General features: G+C 45.1%; 1 protein-coding gene across 1 annotated transcript in view; it reads left to right on the top strand.

Annotated features, from left to right (window-relative positions):
• LOC119442436 (CREB-regulated transcription coactivator 3-like) overlaps positions 1 to 15,342 on the top strand; it is a 96,773-nt gene extending 81,431 nt beyond the window's left edge. The window contains 2 exon segments of the mRNA XM_037707318.2: positions 4,055 to 4,307; positions 7,562 to 15,342. Of these exon segments, the coding sequence (XP_037563246.1) occupies positions 4,055 to 4,307; positions 7,562 to 7,791 (483 nt within the window). The 3' untranslated portion in view covers positions 7,792 to 15,342.
• The last annotated feature ends 5,840 nt before the right edge of the window (positions 15,343 to 21,182 follow it).

Here is a 21,182-nt window from a genome sequence, read left to right as displayed (position 1 = left end):
TTTATTGCTATGGACATGTTGCCCTCCTTGCAGCACAATGCCATTTGAAATTCAGCATTTCTCTTACCACTCGGTTACAATTGCAAAAAACGGGTGTCTAGACTACCCTCTTTACCAGTTGCCCCTGTAACATGTGCAAGTGCCTGGCGCACCGAAAACATGATGCGATTCTGTTGCCACTAGCTTACCACAAGAAATATGTTTTCCTTTGAACGAGCATGCGTAATTAAAGCTTGAAAGCGGCACATTGTCATTGCCACCCTACGTGAAAACTTGTTCTGCTGTTATTTTATGATGACAATAACACTGGCTCTGTTGGCAGGCTAGGCTGTTGCTGCCGCAAACAATGTTTTGGTTTCATATTCGATTGTAACATGCATGCAGTTTTGGGACAATGTAGCTTGGAAAAAAGGACATGCATTAGGATCGGGTAAATATGGTAATCATTTATTGTAGCCTACCATTTTCGCTTTGAAATGTGCCAAAATTGGGCTGGAAACGGGGTTTTTCGGTAGGAGATAACGTGTCTTCGACGTATCCACCGTCCTCTAGTGCCACCGAGTCTGACACTGCAGCCATTAGCCAATGTTCACTGTTGTGGTCAGGCACATGTGTGCTGACCAGTCTATTTCAAAACATTGAGTAAAGGCCAAATTTAGGATTTCAATTATGGAGATGGCGAAGTCGGTTAGGCCATCTGCATTTATTCAAGGGTTCTGAGGCAGGGCGTGGTGGGCTTTGAGGAAAAATGAAGATGATGGTGCCTGGGCACTCCCTTGCAGGGAGTGCGAGGAAAAATAAACACGCACCAGCAAAAATAAAATAAAATGTTGCTGGAAAAGCACAGAAAAGTACATACAAAAGAAGAAGATGGCATGAATAATGCTGACGTCACAATGGTTACTATCTACGCAGTTGTTCGATATGTGTGCAGGTAGGAATCAGAACTATTTACAATCTGTGTACAGGCTAAGGGTAATGCCTAGCGTGATCATAACCCTAGAGAAGTGCAGGTTGTAACTGAAGAGAAGTGCAGGTCGGGAGCATACAAGTAGGGGTGTGCAAATAGCAATTTTTGAGACTGAATCGAATAGTGCCAGAAGTGAATCGAATAGAATGAAATATCGAATACTTTTCGAATAGTTTTCGAAGAATGTGCATCCATTTTCACAATTGATGTAAGACGGTATTCATATCCTCTTATAAGGTATTTATAAGCTTAGCAATTTACATCATTATAATGTGCATTATCAAGTGTTGTTTATCAAAATGCACAAATGGAGCATTAGGAACAATTAAGCAGTTTGTTTGCATATACAAGACTTTGCGGAGAGTGCGAACGATGCCTGTAACATAGCCTGTTGCACTACATAACCTGCTGCACTGCGTAAGTTCTCAAGTTTTATGTGTATGACCTGTGTGCGGGGATGAAAATAATACTTTTGCTCCAATTTTATGTTTGATTGCGTAGAGTTTACATTAAAAAAAATTCGAAAACTATTAAAAATTATTTGTATTTACAAATAGCGACTATTCGATTCGTTTTTCGAAAGTTTGTAACATTCTTAAACCCCTACAGACAAGGCAAGACCGCCATAATTTCGCAGTTCAGGAGGCCGTCCCCGAGAGTAATGATCAGGGTATCATTGACGTTGCTGGGGATGAGGTAACATGGTAGAAATACTCGCAAAAGACTCGAAGGAAGCTGATGAAGGTGTGACACAGGCGGTGTGTCGCGTCTTGCAACAAGAGGTGCAATGCCTAGAAAAGGGATATGTCTCTTGTACTCGCAGTGTCATTCTGGTTGAAGCGGGAGTGGTAGTGGACCATACGTTGATGTGGCAGTCGATAGTGGGAACGCCTACGTGTGGTGGAGCGCTTACGGTAGGCAGAGCACTATTTGAGTTGTGAATAAAGTTTGTCGTGCATAAATATCACGCTAGGTTGAGGGGTCTGTTGAGGCTTGGATGGTTGTCAGTTCACTTGAAGTTGCAGTAGGGATTGTAGTAGCAGGTAACGTCCATTTCGCAGGTGCATAGTTTCACTAGGATGAGTTGTCAAACGATACATAAGGCATGGGTTGGAACAATGGCAACGTTGGGGAAAGGTTCGATGTGCTGGCGCTGTGGTGGACGAATGTGCGTGGAGTCCTAGCTTCATGGCAGCAAGAATGTAACGTGCCACTGCCACTTCAGGTAGGGCCAGCACAAAGGTCCAGAGTGCGCCATAAGCCTGTAGCCCTGGAGGCAGGACATTATGACGCAGAACAGGAGGAAGCATAGCTATGGTGATGTGGTATTGGTACTGCTGTGACATTATGCCACAGAGGTAACATCCTGCCTCGAGCTTGAGCAGCCAGATTTTCTAGCTTCCTGGCTGAAACTCAAGGAACGGTGGTGGTGCGAGCATGCTGTTTCACTGCTGTGTCTTCAGGCAGGCTGCCATGCTGCCGATGTCAGGGGTGACCAATGAGGAGATGGTGAGGCCAGTTAGACCGTCTCCGTATATTCAAGGGTTCTGAGGCAGTGCATGGGCTCTAAGGAGAAATGAAGACTGCGCTACCTGGGTTGTCTACCTGGGTTGTGGCCGCGTCGTTGTGAAGCTGGCCTGGTTTTCTCCTGCGTGTGCCTCGCGTGCTTGCTGAGCTGGGTGGTGGCAGTGAGGCTGCCACGAAATAACCAAAGTTCCGACCCCTAGAAATGTACGGGTGCTGGGCGGAACATTCGGTCGGGATTGAATTAACTAAAAAAAAAAATTGAATTCGCCGAAGTCACATTATCAAAAGTCGACTGTATATTGATGGCAAGTTTAGTTGCTTTGTGCTAGTTATTAGTTGGTGTGGTTATGGCATTAAAGGGCACTAAAGAAGTATGCTAAGTCAGTCTAGACTAGTTATTTACACTTTCTAATTTCTCTCTATGTTATTTTTCTTCTTTTCTTTTTTTTTTCAATGTTAAAAGCCAAGTCGTTGTGGGAGAAAATAAAAACCAATGCTTCCCTTCTCAAATTTAAAACCTAAATTGTGACAATAATGACTTCAGTACGACAACAAACATTTTATAGTATCCCTGCATATTTCATGTTCTTTATGTGCACGAAATGTCTACAAGAGTTGCCAAGCTAAGTTGTAATTTGTTGCGCGTTTAATTTTGCCCACTTTCAGGAATAAGCAGATAAGTAGAGTTATCCTCGCATTGCTGCAGTGACACATGTTGTGCTGACACAGCAATTTCTATGTGGCTTTTCTACCTACTCCTTGCTCTGCAGTATCGAGCCACTACACTCAGTAAAAAAAGTGACCTATGTGGCATACTGAAAGTGTATTCTACCTGTCTAGCTAAGCTCATATTATTCTTTAGTGTCCCTTCAAAAGTCTGGTCAGTGCATGTAGGTGATCAGTAATATCATTAATTATGCTAGTTAGTACTGTATCCGATAATCTTGAAAAGGAGGGTTTTTGTTTAAAGGGGTTGTGTTTGGAGGGCTTGTGTTTCGTTTTTGTGTTTTGTTTTTGTGTGCTGCCCCCTCCTTTTCAACATGTAGGTGCTGTTACTGGTCACTGAGGTCCTTGCCGAGAAATGAAGTTGATGATATGGCTTTATTCAGCATTAATTTATTTTAAGTGTATCTACTTGTCCATTTAAGGGGTGTTCACACGAGGGAGAGATCCACTTCCCCGTTGCACCATATGACATTGTCGTGCCTTTGTCAGGCATGACACATGTCATGCCACGACTGTTTCACATGGAACAGTTCTTGGAACAGCTCTTGGACATTGAGGACGGTTTGTCCTAAGCTGCAAAAAGTCCTCCACAGCTGGGGAGGTGTTAGCTGCCGAGTTTCGGCTGGTGCATCTGCTGGGCAGTGGCACACAACCTTGCTGCTTGCACGGGATGGCGCTCACCAGAAACGACGTCAAGGGTAATCCTTCCCCCAAGCCCAAGGGATAGGCCCACTGCGTGAATACCCCTACCCTTTTATGTGTGCCCTAATGCTTCTTTCGAAGTGACTGACTGTCTGTTTGCTTACTGTCTAACAATTGGGGGATTTGCAGATGCCTGATGGGAGGTACTGCAGCAACCCAAGCATCCCAACCAGTGCTTCCTCGGGAAGCGTGTTCTTCCCGGACATGGGTCCAGGGTCAGGAATGGCTGGCGATGCCTTAAGCTGTTCCATGCCTTACTCTCACGACTCGCTGTATTACACGGGTGAATTGCAGTACTCGGCAAAAACGGCTGCCAGTCCTTCGAGTGGAGCACCGCAAACACCCCAGACACCTACCAGCATCCCTGACATCATCCTAACAGGTGTGTCTTTCTCTTTGTCTGCTGAAAACGACTGCAGTAGTGTAGTATCTCTGCCACGTCATGCCACTAATTTAAATAGAAATCAATTTTAGATGGTTGCATTTGCCATCGCTTCGTAATAGTATAAGTTAATCTTGACTTTGGTTTGAAGAACAGACTAAGAGAAAATGCATACATAGGTAGTCTTGATGCAACTGCATAAAGCCACCAACTGACTTTCGGACACCAAAATATTTAGCCGTGCTTGATTATTCGTACTTCACATCACTGAAGCTCGTTCTATAGATGATGTGATAATGACTAAAATTTCAGAGGTGTCACAATGTACTGTTAGTTTGTCAGATTTGGCCTGTGCACACACATGTAAACTCGACCACTGCAACGAGCAAAAAAAGCAAAGTTTTTGTTTTAATACATTGCCAGTACCATTCTTGAGATCGAATTGAGCGTAAGAATTGTTATTGCTTGGCTTTCCAAATCCATTAGCAGCCCACTCCGTCCAAACCATGGGACAAGCCAAGCCACTTTGTCAAGCTGGCAGGCTTGTGTGTTTACTAAGTGTATCCTGTGTGTCCAGCATTTGCTTTTTAATGTGTTAAATTGACACAATGTTAGGACACAATCTTGCACAATCAAATTGACTTTATTTCATATAGATGAAAATTAAAGCAACTTAATAACCTTTACTGGCCATGGAGAGATCATTCACACCAAAAACAAAAACAATGAAATGTTATTCTAGTTATAAATTAATTAGTGTAGCATTTAATTTGTAATTACTTTTCTGAGCTATCCATCGCTGAAACTCAGCTCCAGCATGTCAAGAAGGGTACTAGGGGTTTTGTGTGCCGAAAATTTCTGTGTGCAAATCAGCATTTTGAGGTATAAAGCTCATCATATCAAAAACGATACATTGGGCGTTGTGTGGTTAAAATTGTGTGAATTTCATCCTTGCTGGCTGTGGCTGTGGTAAGGCGGATGAAATACCAGGCAGTTACAAAGAAGAAGACATGATCGTTTGGCTAGCGTGGAGCAGTCTATCTCTGTTTGAAGTTGGCCAGGGAATGTAAATTCGGTGCAGTCAGCAGACTTACTTTCCTAGCAGCTGCACTTTGATAACATGTGGCTTCGAGGAAAGATCCGGGATGCGTTGGCTTGAGATTGCTAGAAGCCTGTCACATAAAGAAAAAATGTGATTCCTGCCCTAGTGTTTTGTTGGTTTCACTTCACAAAAGCGAACTTTCGAATTTTAAATTCGGTTTGCACATAGTTTTTCTGGCTTGTGATTGCTGTTTTGTGATTTCAACTATTTTGTCAGCATTCCTGTACGTGCGGCGATTGCAATGGTTGTATGCATGTATCTTTTTTGCATATATATATTGGGTGCTTCCTGGAATAAAATTAGTTGTGAGTTTGGCACTCTTTCTGTCTCCTCTCATTTCTTCTATTGATTTTAACCTTGCGCTACACATCCTTCTTGAGCTATGAATCAACTAGCCCAGCATAGTACTCTGATACTCATTTTTGTCTGTCGTTAGTGATGGCATGACATAGGCTGATATACACTGGTTTCGCGCAAGTGTATATGCATGCTGATCACTTTTGTGGCCACTTCTGACATAAAGGCACTTCTTTTTTATTTCATCTGTTTTTTTTTGGACTTCTAGACATTCCTCTGAGTCCGAATAATCAATTGGCAGCTGTATGTGCATGTTAAAGGCACTTAGTATAGTAGCACTTCAAAATTATGCTGTTGGGAGTGCGACTCATTTCTGATGTGCAGTACCTTGTGGGAGACACAGGATTGAATTTTTCAAAAGGTCTTGTACTGCCGCTTGTGATGGTGCTCAGATGAGATCTGGTGTATAGCCTGCTTCAAACAAGTGGCGAGTTTTGAATGCACGCAGTGCAAATACATCACTTTTTTTTTACAGTCAGCAAAGTAGTTTGCATCTTTTATTTCTGTATAGTTAGGGTTGCTGTGGAGCAATGCCTGTGTCTGCATTATTTTCCAATTCGCATGCAGGTAGGGTTGTCCACTCTTTGCAAAAAGCCTGGACAAGGTAGAGGTGGGAAAGGGCAATGCCGAAGTGATTTGTTATTTTCTTCTTGCAATGCTGCATTCTGCAATGCTCGTTAATGATTGTAGGATATGTCACAATTCAAGTGGAATTATGGTCCACCATAACTCTGTATTCCACTCATACCTGATTTTGTGGTCTCTTGACAAGCTGTTACGATGAGTGCTCTGTAACAGGTCGCAATGTTAATTTTTTAACGAGTTGCTTCTTGAGTGGTAATGAATGTGCTGAGAACAGAAAAATATGCCCGGAAGTGTTTGTCAAAGGATTAAGCAGATGGGTGCTCATCTTGTTGGGAAGTGGGACTAGTTTCTAGCAACGAACCAGGAGCCAGTGGCTACATATAAAGGAGTACTGCTACTAAACTTAATGGCAGAATGCGTTGTTAGTTGAGGGGGCTTTAACTGCCTTGACTGACGCCCTCTCCTTGCATACAAAATACCCATCTTTCAGCCCTCATCCATAATGTTAAGGATGCATTGGTAGAGCGCACTAAAGTTGCAGTTTGACCTTGTTGGTGACTCATTACGAGCCGTAGACGTAGCACATTGTGGAGAACAAAAGAAGTGACAGGACTCAGTAGGTGCTAAGTCTTATTAACTGCAAAGATTTTAAGTCTCATTATTGTTAAGGGTGTCCTGCCACTTCATTTTCCCTTGTCCACAACCCGCTCAGTCTTGCTTGTAAAAGTCCAACTCAACTACAACTGCGTGCCAGACTGAGTACTTGTTTTTAAAAGCGAAACTTTTCTTTGCGAACCTTGCTGGGTTTTGTGACCATGGGTGCTGCGTGCTGCGCACGCCGGTGGGTTCCTTGCAACACCACCAGATGGTGCTTGCCTCCGTGCATTCGTGACAGTGGCGGTGCCGACCGTGTGGAGGAAAGAAAAAGAAGAACCAGAAAGCTTGCCTTGGTGCATCTGCGGCAGCATTGGATTAGCCTCTCTACAAAGCCTGAATAAAGCCTTCCATATCACTTTGTGAGGACATTCAATAAACACAAACTCGTATTTAGACTCTTTATGCACTAGCACGAAGCTTCGCTGTATATAGATTCCAACTCGTCGGATCTGCTGCATTTTTTTCTTTGTTTGTAATCTTTTGTCCATTGGTGTCTCGCAAATCTTGGTCTGCTTCAGGTGGTCATGCTCAAACATTGTGATGTGCTTTACAGGGCCTGGCACGGATGAGGCAGCTCTGCTCAAAGGGGCGCTGCAGCAGAGCAAGGTGGATGGCCAATCTCTGGGCTCATTCGACTCAGCTGACCTGTTCTCCGCAGAGGAGGCCCTCCGCGCAGGCCTTGACCCTATTGACATTGACGGCCTGCAGATCCTGACAGATCCTGACATGGCGGTGATCAGTGACCCCGCCGCTGAGGAAGCCTTCCGCCTCGACCGGTCGTAGTGGTCGCCACAGCTATGGCCGCCCCAGGAAGAGGAAGAGTACGAGGAGGAAGAAGAAGTGCTTAGGGCGCCAGAGACTCCGCGGGCGCAGCCAGATGCGGGGCGAGCCACGGCTAGCGAAGACCGCCACGATTGAACCGAGGACACACACAGACCTTGCACACCCTCCTTGCCTCCTGCGCTCTCCCTGTATCTCTTATTGTCATGCTTGACTTGGGATGTTCTTTCCACCCTCCCCATTTTTATACCCATGTTGGTGGCACTTTTGCGTGCTCTTGCCTACAACCGGAGGCCAGCTTGTTTGTGTGGGAGGGAGACCACCAACATGTGCAGAGCAGTCCAAAGCAAGCCAACTGCTGTATGCCGAACATATAATGACTGTGTGCTAGGCATATGTTTCGTCTTGACAAAATTCATTATTGGTCCTGCTTTGACTGCTATTGACCGGTGTACCTTCGGTTGGTGGACAAACTTCTGGCGTTGGCATCCCTGCGTGACTTGCATGTTTGTGATTTCAGAGGGCATGGAGCGTGTGAAGAGGGGAATACAGTGCTTTTGGTGCAGCAAGGTGAATATTGGGTCTCGGCAGTGTTCTGAAGGAAGCACGAAAGGCATTTGCCCTCCTGTTTTTCTCCAGAGTGTCTCGCTGTTTGCGGAAATCTTGGGATCACACACAGTCCTGTCTATGTGTCTGCAGACAGGGCAAACTAATGAAAGTCTGGCAAGCACCCATTTGCCCTGTGCAATCATAGGCAAGGTTTCTCTTCACATTATCCGGGAAAGTGGGGTTGGCACCCACTTGGGCTAATTGCACCTGAGATGCCACTGTGAGTTCGCAAGATACATCTTTTTTTCTTGCTTTTGCAAATGCTGTAAATAGCAGCCGGGACAAGGGGTGGTTGCCTTGATGGCCTGATGCTATGACCTCCTAGCAACAGTTTGTGGCACATCAGTCTCTGCTTTGTCACAGCGATCACTGCTAATGTTGTTCAAAGGCAGTGGCAATTCCCGCTCGTAGTGCATCGATGAAAACAAGTGGCATTAATGCACCAAGCTTGCAGCTTCGGTGCAATGGTGATACCGAGCAGTTGTGCCAGGCTTCTTTGGGCAGTTGTGGCATTCCAAGCCCCATTTTATCAGCGTCCATTGAAGCGGGCAACAGCAGTCAGTAAGTGTGTGCCCACCTACCTTCGGACTGCGGCAGAGTCACCAGACAGCTCTCATAGCACTTCAGGATACAAAGTTGTTTTGTACAGTATGAATTTGTTTTGAAAGCTGCTTATTTGTCCATCCGAAAGCCTTAGCCCTGTGGCAGTGGCAGGCGGCAAAATCGACGCTCAGTGGGTTTCTTTAGAGCCACATTGTTTGTTGTGTAAATATATACGAGACGAAGGTTTTAAGTCTGATTACCTCTTTATTTTTGTTGTTATGGTGTGGCGTGCACACATGCCCAAAGCTCTTGCTCTTTTTCTTTTTGGCATACTGATTATTAAATGGGGATTCAGGTCTCAGCATTGAGAAATCATGTAAAAGATCGAACTTTTTAAAAATGGAAATGTTGCTACTTCAGAGTACATTCATCCTCATCTTCATCAATGTTTCTCATGTTATACATCAGTATTTGATCTGTAATGTTAACTTGTATAGCATTTTCGTTCTTTCATTTCCTTAAAATGCCAATTTCTGACCCATAGTAACCTGTAAGAACGGTACCTTGACATCAGTTTCAGCCAGCACAATATATATTTCTTTCAGAATGCAGTATAATGGGCAGACCACAGTACGTTGTTATTGAATTCCCTAATATCTATGTTCAAGGTTTTTCTACTGTGGCATTTCCTATGATGATAGTGTATTTATGTTAGGACTGCTGAGCATCAGTGTGTTAAAGAATCTAAGTGTTTTGATCTGATAAGTGCTTCCATCATTATGTTTCCATGTTTCCAAAACAGTTGACTTCCGTTAATTCGACCCCAACAGGACTGATAAAATTGATCGTATTATCCGGCGGGTCTTATTGAACAAGAATTAAAAAAAGGTCATCAAAACGCATCACTGATTCATTTGACAGTATTAGCCTGACTCTAACACGCCCCCGAGTCAAACGCGCATCCTCTTCCTATGCGTACAAAGTATAAATATAATGTAGAGATAAAAATAAAGCTCCTAAACAAAGTAGAAATCTAATGTGCACCCGATATTTTAGCAAGAAAAATGGGAAAGAGTTTAATATGTGTTGCACAGCGGCGGCCGGTTTCCTAAAGTCTGCTTTGCCGCAATGCAGCCATGTTATGCGGCAAATCATACAAATGCTGCAAACGCAGATTTTAGTCAAAATTTCGCGGGGGAAAAAATAGCACTTGTTAAAAGCAGGTAATTATCATAATTAGCCATTGTGAGCCACCGTTATTGCATGGAAATCTTGCTAAGGCAAGCCAAAAACGCGTTTTCGACGAAAGGTGACGTGTGTTGTGGTGACCGTCCCCTATGCTCAGCCGAGACAGACGCTGCCAGTAGAGGAGTCGCTATTGGGGCCACCATATCGGTCAGGCGCATGCATGCTGACTGGTCACATTCAAATTATCTGGCAAAGGCCACTTTTACTATTGAAATAACGATAGTTTGGGCCCATAGAAATGCATGGATGTTGGCTGAGACCTTCGGTCGGGATCAAATTAACCGAAAAGTCGAATTAACTGGAGTCAAATTATTGTAAGTCTACTGTACTAGTGGTTCTTAACCTTTTACCTGTTGTGGAAGAACTTGATGCACTCTGTAGTCATTCAGGGGCTCACCAATTTTAGTATGGCAGTTCGGCTGTTTGTATGATTGCAGGCTGTAAAAACCTTGGTATAATGAAGTTGAAGGGGGAGCCAAAATTATTTCATTACAGACATTACCCTGGTAATCATTTGCCTTCATGGCCATCATTGTCTGCTAAAAGGGGGAGGTAGTTTCCTTTGGTTAAGCCAATGCAAATGCAGCAGACCCCACCACGGATGGTGAAAAATTGAAAAAAAGAGCGCACATGTTTAAATTACCGTACTTGCATGATTCTACCCTGCCTCCGACTGTAACGCGCAGTTATATTACCGCCCAAATATTGAAAAAAATAATTTAGTGCCGATTCTACCGTGCACATCAAGTAACGAAACCCAAGTTGACGCGTACCGTGTTCAAACAACTTCATGAAACGTACAAAGGCACACAGACACGCACCCAGCTGTATCTTTGCGGCTAGTTGCTATCGGTGTCCGACGACACCGCCTTTTCGCTGTCTACCAACCACAGAAAGTCATCTTCATTTCCGTCTAATGCATTAGAAATGCCACACGTACAGCAAATTAGAAAATGGCGACGGCAAACCAATGCATAAACTAACAACTTCCGTTCGATGGCAGTGTGGCTAGTTACCTTGCATTAAGCTTTCATTTTTAGTAAGAATTGGTTTCGTTTTTTATTTTTAGTACAGTTGGCTGCGATTGTAAACGCATGCCAACTTGAACACACTTTTCATTCAAAAAGGGTGCACGGTAGTATCGTGCGAATACGGTATTCTTCCAGTGCAAACCAATAGTCCTTTATCGAATAGCCACCTCTCAGTTTAGTGGAGTGCTTTTACTTTGATTTCTCCAAGAAAGCAAAAGGATTTTTTTTAGAGTTTATTGACCTAAAGTCCTTCCATACACGTTTACACTGACCTGGTTAAGTACTGCCAAGTTACCCTTCTCCGCGCTCTTGCTCATCCCCTCGGCTTTCGGCATTGAGCGGAACCTTTGTCGTCTCAGCTTCTTGTTCCTAGCAGAAGATATGTCATCTGCCATTTGCTACTATTGTGTCAAGGTGCGAGTATGCAACATCAGTGAAAGCAGAAACTCTGGAAGCAGGAATTGCGGAAGCGGAACTGCTGCAAGTGACAAATTGGAAAGTGGTGACATACATCAAACGTCGGCACTGCTTAGCAAAAGGAGGGGTGAAGCTTGTATGGAGGTGCTTTAGATTGGCCTATTAGCAACTTGCATAAAAGAATGACAAAATGAAACTGAAGAAATGCGCTATATTTAATTAAACCTCATCTAAAATTGAGAAAAATAGCCATCCACTGAAGGATACTGTGGTTTTTGGGTTATGCTTCCTTCTGGTGCTATCAGCTAAACATGGAAAACTGATGTCAGTATCCATTTTGTCTCCTACTTGCCATATTCGTGCGTATTACTCACCCCTGCATGAAACCTGTATTCCCAGTTGCAGCCCTCAGATAATAATAAAAGGACACCTTCAAGTAAAACTTGTGCCAATAACTGCATGCAAGAGCACCCAACTATTTCTATTAAAAAGAAACTTGGCACAATTTTAGGCAGAATGCAAAACAATTTTGTTTTGTGCTACTAGGGTTTTGTATGCATGTCACAGCAGCATTGCCGTGCGTTGCCATGAAGCTGGACCTTGATAAAAATTTGTACCTACAACCCACACCCCAATGTTGTACTTAAGCATCTTGAACCTTTGGTGTAGGTTGTATGAGTGAAAATGCAGCATGTTTTTATCTGTGGTGTTGTACTGTAGAATAGCTGCCACAGAATGTCTTTAATGGGAGAGGCAGTTTTACACAGCAGTGTAGCAAAGAGGTAACTGTTTATAGTGAGATTAAAATTTTATTTCATGCAATAACATTGGGGCAACAATCTTTGCATAAACATCACTGCAATCTGTCCCTATAGCTTATTTTAATGGTATCTATGCCTAGTGTGTACATGTTGCATGTAGAAATGTAGCATTTATATTGATGACATTGTGTCATTTTTGTTATGGCTACACTGTAAGTTGAACACAGTGGCTATTTCGTTGTTGTGATAGCCTAGTCTTTATCACATCATTAACCATTTATGGTGAAATTTCAGTATTCAGACACCACCACTATTTGAACATTTTCATTGTACATCATGGTTTGTTTCACAGCAGACTTTTTTTCTGTTAAGTTTTTTACATTTATTACATGCATGTGTGTACGTGTGCATTGTCACGCACAATCACTAATTGTTCTCTTGCATCAGTCATTTTATGATAAATCTCTATTGACATTAGTCGATACGGGGCATCTTCACAATGCTATTTGCATGTTTACACACCTGATCTCTGCTAAAGTGTTCTACACAGACATGAAACAAAATTGCCTAAAATACAGGCTCACTGTACTTACTGATCATGTAAATTTGGTTGTGCTTATTTGTAGAGGCAAAGATTCTTTGAGAAATATTGCATGTCAGCCTCGAGAAGTGCCAAGTAGTTGTGCCTTGGGAGCTTTTCTGGTGACTCTGCACGTGTATGTGCTACCGATGCTGCAATTGGTAAACTTAAAGTGAAGCTGTGTGCAGAAAATGGAAAGTGTTAAATGATAGCATTATTGTCGAAACTGTGTTTTAACAGCTATTTCTGTTAGCACAGTACTGAGGCATATTCTGTTCAATTTCTGCACTGAAAACGGCTAGGCTTCCGTGCAAGCATTTACACTTGTGCGCAATGGGCATGTGCAATGATGAACTCTTCGTGGTGACACTCGGCTTAATTTTGGCTGCACAAATTTCTTTATTTGTTTGTTGCTGTAGATACTAAAGTTCTTTATTGTCATCTAGCATTCCAAGCAATGTTTAAGAGTTACGGCCACGAAATTGATGCCCCTAAAATCTTGCCTGCTTACACAGTCGAGCCAACAAAAATTATGGAAGAAGCACTTGTTGAATGCACATTTCTGGAGTTATCTTTGTGGGAGGCTTGTTATTGCTGTCAAGGCTTCTTCACTGTGGCAATTTGGGAGCACTGATGTGGTTTGTACAAAAAGCAAGGACAGGTGTTTGAAGCAGGCAGGCAGTGTGCTGGTCACTGTACCATAGTGTTGGCTCCATCCGGGAGGTTTTGCATTTGAGTGAGTTGCTTAATGGCAAGTGATGGGAAGCAGCATTCAGAGCTTGAAGAAAGAGGCAATGGTGTCACATTCAGCCGGCACAAGTCTAAATGCATTTGTTGGAGGACTTGGACGCTTGGTCAAAGGAGTCCTGGGTGTTCCTTTTGTGATGAGGTCCTTGCTTTCCACGTGTCATTCTCTTCTTGTGCCCCTGGCCCAAGATTTTCCGCTTGAGGCACTCGTGAACAGGTTCTTGTTAACAGGTGCTTGTGCATGCATCTTTTCTATTTCAGTGATGGAGGGCAACATGCGCACTGTCGCAGGGACCGAACATACCTCTTCCTTTCTGCACCCATCTCTCCTGCTATTCATGAGAAAGGAGAAGGAATGATGAACGATGATGTTTTGTTTTGCTGTACAGTTTCACTAGCTTTTTTTTTTTTTACACTTCTCTTTCTAGCTCTCTGTATTTCGCCCTCCCTTCTCGAAAGTATCATTTCTTGGTGCAGAATTTTGTGTGTGCAATGTTTCAGAACCATGGGTCATCGCATTCCCTGTCGTCTCATTATCAGACGTTTTTGTAGTGAACTTGTGGCCATTCGCAGAAAATGAGTGCCCACCACATTGTGGCTAAGGCTCAGTTGAAGAGGCTTCTCCTGCAGGCTTGATTTATGCGAATGGTTTGTCAGGCAGCAGTGATGTTAGGAGAATATAGTTAAAGAACAAAAACGTAATGAACTCTCTTGGGACAGTAATAATACAGGCTTCAAAGCTTGAATCACTGTGACGCACGAGAGACTGGAAGGATGGGGATTATGAGCAGGAAAATACAGCTACAGAATTGGTGCATCATTATTGTTGCATTCCGGTCATCATTTGTGCTTTTCTGCTCATGTGAAAGTGCAAAGTGTTGTTTATAGAACTCGAGGTGTGTTTTAGCAAACAAAAATGCAGTGCACTTGGTATAGTGTGACCACAATCACAACCCTGCTGTCTAAAGTTCCACATCTCGGTTTGTTGCTGTCTTGCCTGGCAGCATTCTCAAGTGTGCTGTGGGCATTGACACAGGAGGAGCCTGTGCATGCTGCAGCCAAGCCATGGCCGCATGTTTTTGTATAATACTGTACAGCATAAACAGGAGCCCGCATTTTTCTTGCGGAAACAAACTGCCATACTGCTCCCCCTCTGACTTGGTGTAGCGCATCTGACACCAGAAAACGGATTCGAGTGCCGTGTGTGAAAGCAATCAACTTGTAAAAAGTTTTGTTTGTTCTTATTGTGTTTTTTAAAAAATATCTCGCCTTTTCTCTCGGCCCTTGGTTCTTGTGGCCACTCGCCCATACTTTTGCGAGTGTTCAGTGCGCGATGTCTTGTTCGTTGACGTTTGTTGACATATAACGGCTGCCTGTTCTTTCACCCACCCCTCTGCCGTCGTTTTGTGACCCTCCCGGGACGCTGCGTGTGAATGGCACCGCCTGGACCACACACATGGTCGCCGTTCAAAGAGCGCGTCGCTGCACCCTTTGTTCGGGATTCGTTAGCGTCTTCTTGCCAAGTTGTCTGCTCAAGATATTATGTTGTTCGTGTTCGTAATGGTTTTATCATTTGTACAGTGAATCATTATCAATGAAGAAAAGTTACAAAGTTTTCCCAACTGGTATGTTGTCGTTTTATTTGACCATCTGGCGGTGGAGCCTGCACGTCCGACTGTGGGACCCAAAACTTCTTGCTTATGGGTGTTGACGACGGACTGGTAGCCATATTGGTAGCCGAAGCTACAGTACATTCTACCGAAGCAGCCGCTACTTGCAAGGTGTCTTGCTGAACAGGCGCGGTGGAATGCCGGTCCACTGCTGGACGTAACCACGCAGATTTGCAAGGTAAGGCTCTGTCACGGTGTGGTTTCGGCAGAGGATCCAAACGTACACTGGGTGAACACAGAGCAAATGTACAGGCTACAGTGCTCTGAAAACATCAGCAATTTGTAGTAAATCATACTTGATTGTCTCCGATCAAGCACACAAGAAAAAGTTTGACCAATTCTGAGATTCTTGTGCAAACAAGTTTCTGCACTAAAGAAGCCCTGCTGGCTGCTGTCTACCGCCGAAGACCGTTGCACGTGATGTGGAGGAGAAAATAACATTTAATAGTCCCATAGGAACTAAGGCCTGCCCCGGTCCGGGCCTCTTAGATAGGCTTGTGCATCTTGGCCCAGCACATCTTTGATTCGTAGCAGTGGAGACCTTTCTCCTATTTGCCCGAACATCGTGCACGTGCATGAGTTGCGAGAGACATCTGGGAACTTTCACTTCTAGGAATCTGCCTTTCTCTAGGTACTATAGTATCGCGACGCACTTTGCTCTGTTTGTCTCTAGCCGAGCTGCACTACGTGACAGCAGATAAATGCTCCGGAATAAGGTATCTCGCTGTGGCCTCGTGGCAAAGCAATGTGCTCACTGGGAAGTCCGTAGTTTGAATCGCGTATTTGGTATTTTTTTTTAAATCTTCAATATTTGATCAATTTCCCCCTTTGACTTCTGTAGTAGTTTGCGACTGTCCTGAATATGTTCAGAGACAGTCCCTGGCATCCGTTCTAGCGCACCTTGACAATAGGCCAATGTCAGTTGAAACAATTCTCACATGTCGACAGAAGACCGCAGCTGAAGGCGACGAAGGGACTACTTAGGTTTTTGAAAGAAACGGGCTTGGACAAGCGCCTGTGACAATGATGTCACGTACCACGCAACAGTGACAGACTGTGACTGACGATGTGTGTGCTGTGCTATGTGCTCTCTCTCTCTCCTCCCCATCGTTCATTCTCCCCCATCCCACTCCCATGTGTAGGGTAGCAAACCGGTTGTGCTAAACTGGTTAACCTCCCTGCCTTTCCTTCTCCACTCTTTCCTTCTTTACCTTGCTTCACCAACAGAGCTGACACGGAGGGTTCTTGCCAAGAGGAGCGAAGCGACGCAGCGCGGGGGAGGGGGGCATAGGTAGATGCCGCATACCAACGAATCGTATGGCACATTGTTACTGCGGATGCCTTTTAGTGAAAAAAAATATATATTAATTTGCGGGTTATACTTAAGTTCTTGATCATGGCTGGACGGCGCATATGCATAGCATGCCCATGTGGCACGTACTTCGGTCGCCGACGGCGTATTTTTGCTTTGTCAAGGGCGCAGACACGCGTGTACGGCACTATAGAAGCGGCCACTATATTTTTTTCTGCAGGGTTCATGGACAACTTCCCCACGAACGTTGCACACGAGACGGAACTCCAGACTAAAGTCACTAATGCTCCTCCGTACACGTTTTCGCCGACGGTGGCGCCTGGATTAGGGGGCGTTACTGGAGACGAACGGAGGGAGGGAGAGCTTATTCCGGAGTATTTATGCACGGTCGCGTAGTGCAGCTCGGGCCCGCACATTTTATTGCGATATCAATTATATGGACACTTCAGGCGCATTTCTGCCGTCGTCGTCGCCGTGAGGTTCCGTATAAAGTCCACGGGTGATAAAAATGTCACAGTTTCGCCCTAAGGGCGAAGCAATGAATGCGATAGCAACACAGCAATGTCATACGAAGTAAGGTGAGCGGCTTTGGTAGCAATATGAATTGTAGTAAACATGAGCTGATTAAGTAAGCAGGTGTGCTGCGGCGTAAGTAGACCGACATGAGAGACTCGATGACCACGAGAAGGCGCGTGTGAAACCGTGATGTTGATGAGAAGCGCTTCCCGTGGGCAGTGCGTGCGAAGGGACACACCTGTAGTGCTGCACTGCCGATCCGGGCAGCATTGCATGTGTAGCGTGCGTTGGAAAATGTGGCCCGACTATTACTAACTGAATGAACAAGCGTGGTGTGAGCGCGCACAAACAAACAGGAATAGATCACACTGAACGACTGCAGACAACGACTGTCAAAACGCTGGCAGCGAGCGTATATACGCCGCAGCGGGCGAAGGTACGTGCGGTCTATCGCTTCAACGGAAACTGAGCGGCGAATACACGGCGCATAAAGGTCAGAGCCGTGTGGAGATAAGAGACGGTGCGGACGAGCGACGAGCGCGGTTGTTGGCAGCGTAGAAGTGCGCCCCCCCCCCCCCCCCCCCGCGCTCCCTCCGGCGCTGGCTTCCCGCTTCCTTGCTTGCGCGTGCGTGATTGAGTGCGTTCGCTCTCCGTGAAGCGCGCGCGTCCCCGCATGCTTCCGCTCGGGCATACGGCGCGCGGCGAAGATTTTATCTATAGGGAACCTCACGGCGACGGCGACGGCAGAAATCCGGTAGAAGTGTCCATATAATTGCTATCGCAATAAAATCGTCACCGCGCGCCGTATGCTCTATGTACGAGGGTGAGCCGGCGATCACGGCTCATTCTCGCGCACGCAAGGGCGGGAAGGATGAGCGGCGTTTTCCAGTTGCGCGCAACGCTCCGGAGGGAGGGTTGGGAGGGGGAGGGGGCGCGTTTTATTCCGCGCAGCCCGAGCGACTGCGCGGCTGCGCGGCGTAGTCTGCGCAGGGCTGCGCGGGCTGCGCGGGTAGGGCTGAGCGGCGTAGTACGCGAACACGCGTACTACGCCGCGCGCTCCTGCCGGGTCGGCTGCATTATGAAAGCCATCTGCGGCGGGGTCTGAGTCCTTCCTCCCTGCTGTCCTCCCTGCTGCAGCTGTCCACTAGTTTGTTGTCAGCAATTGATGCATCTCCTTTCGGGTGGAACTGCAACTTTATTCTCTCGCACCTCACGCATGCGCACGCGGGTCAGGAAAACGCGGCCTATCTTTGGCGTCTCTGCGGCCATGACAAAAAGAAACGCGCGCAATTGGGCTGCTGTTCTGGGGTGATGGTATTGTGGACATTGCCAAATTCCGCCGTAATGTCGAATTCACGAAGTTCGCATTGGCCTCAGGACTGCAGCGGCCTCTGTGGCTCAAAATTTCTTCATTGCAGAACATGACAATATGGCTAGTTAAAAAAATAATAATTCTGGTGTTCTACGTGCGAAAACCACGATATGATTATGAGGCACGCCGTTGTGGGGGGACTCCGGAATAATTTTGACCATCTGGGATTATTTACCGTGCACTCAATTTGACCTGTGTGTTCGGTCTTGTAACTGTTCGGAAGGCGAACCGTTATTTGAGACCGCGCCCAAGAATAACACCCCTGAAATTCCGTCATATTATCGAATTCGCAATCCCTTTGTCTTTGATAGGATCACAGGGCGGCTACAACACCTCCGAATGGCTCAGAACGCTAACAAGGTGTAATTCAACATTATGAATGTTAGCAATGCCCAGCATGGATGACTTAAAAAGCTAAGAGGGAACATTGCGCAGCGCTGTTGAAGCTGAGAGAGTTCACTGCCGCGCTCAGCGGACGCTCTTCCAAGAAGACAACAGCTGCGGCAACAACGTCGTGTGGCTACCGCGCATGCACGTTGCAACGAAAACGATAAATGAGTACTCGTTGCAATAAACGACTGAAGATGCTCATCGGAAGAAAATCGTGCGCTGAATGGTTGGCAAAGGGGAGGATATAGGTACGAAGACAATTTTACTATAACAACGTGGGTGAGCGCAGGAGCTACGCTTATCAAGTGAACTCGGTCTCTTGCCGACGGGCTTTCCTGCGTGCAAAAAAAAAAAAAAAACGTGTATATTTGTACTATTTAGCGCCTTATGGCATAACAGCAACGAAGGCCACATTGTGCTAACCCAGGAAAGAATGCATGAGAACGAAGCAATAACATATCGCACACTTCACAAAATTCTGTACCGCTGCAGAGGCAGATAAGTTGGTGCACTTCGGAGTTCTCCATGGCCCTGGTGATGTCATAAAATATTATTCGTTTGGTAACTGTCATCTAGTGAGCACTTAATTTTTGCTACAGATTATGTCACGAAATTGGAAGAAACATGCAGTAAGCAATATATATATATATATATATATATATATATAGTAAGCAAGGGCGCTAATAGTAGCATGACTTTGACAGGAGGAATAATGCTGAGTGTTACCGGTGCATTAGAACGTAATCGCGGGCAACTCACGTACTAGTGTGCAGCCATAGAGAGCGGCGACAGCGGTACACGATGGCGCACTTGTCGTAGTCCGTGTAAAGGATCCAAAAAGGCCGCTGCTCCGGATCTGAAACCAGAATAGAGCAGTAGGCGCTATATTTGGAGCAGCGATATTTGGGCATGCTGTGTAGCATTGTGCAAAAAGAAAAAAAAAATGTATATGACGTGTAGTGAGCTGTCGCCAAGGCCGCAGGGCTGTTGGCAGCCACTAGAAATAAATAAACCAAAACAAATAAAAAAATTGTCGCAGTTTCACCCGAAAGGCGAAACACCATTTGCGATAGCAAATTAGTAGAGAGCTATACGGAGTAAGGATAGTAGTTTTATCAGCTGTATAAACTTGGACATGCAGCAGCACCAGCAACGCGCAGAACTGTTGTCGACGCCGTCGGCGTTTTGCCCGCGTTCGCAGCGAACGCGCGCGGCGTTTTTATATAAATACCTATTTGGTGCCGCAGCTAAACGTCGCCTGCCCTCCCTCGACCCTTTCGCGCGACGGAAAAAGTTGCGTTTGCTCTCTATATATGGAAAAGAGGAAAGAGACGCTTAATTCTGCAGCCTTTCAGGGCCGGAGCACGGCGCAGAACGCGCGTTTGCTCTCCGACGTGCGTTCGCTCCCCGTGAAAGCGCGCGTCCCTCGCGCCCTTTCACTTGCCCATACAGCGTCCGGAGCGCGGCGACGATTTCATCGCCGTTGACATTGCTGACAGTCAACTGCTGTACGGTATAGCTGAAATGTTTCACTCCACCAATAATCACCCTTCATTCATTGAACAATTTATAGTTGGTGAGAAGCCGGTGACACATTGCGCTTGTTGCCAACATTTCCGATTCACAACAAACAAACAAACAAACAAAGAAACAAACAAACAAACAAACAAACAAACAAACAAACAAACAAACAAAGAAACAAACAAACAAACAAACAAACAAACAAACAAACAAACAAACAAACAAATAAATAAATAAATAAATAAATAAATAAATAAATAAATAAATAAATAAATAAATAAATAAGATCAGGGTGCTTGCTCCCTGCTTCAACACCTGGCATTGCAAATTGTGTCGCTACTCTAGTTTTTTGCGTCGCAGTTGCATAGTGTCGTATGAAGTTGCTGTCTCCAGTTGCCGTCCAGTGGCTCCGTCAGTACAAGTCGCTCAGGAATAGTGTGAAGAAAAACGAAGCTTGCTTTTTTTTTGTTTTTGTTTTTTTCTTAGAAGCATATGCGTTGATGCTACATAAGACTACTAGAAATTGACTGCAAAAACTTTAGTTTGAAAGTGCGAAGGGGAATATACAGCTGAACGCGTACAAAATTGGCTCAACGGTGTTGGTCATTCGTATGTTTTATGTCGTTGTGCACTTACTTCTAGCGTAAAACTTCATGGACATCTTGGCGGGTTCTGTT

Source organism: Dermacentor silvarum, chromosome 2, assembly GCF_013339745.2.
Source record: "Dermacentor silvarum isolate Dsil-2018 chromosome 2, BIME_Dsil_1.4, whole genome shotgun sequence".
NCBI lineage: Eukaryota > Metazoa > Arthropoda > Arachnida > Ixodida > Ixodidae > Dermacentor > Dermacentor silvarum.
This window is presented reverse-complemented; position numbering and strand designations above follow the sequence as displayed.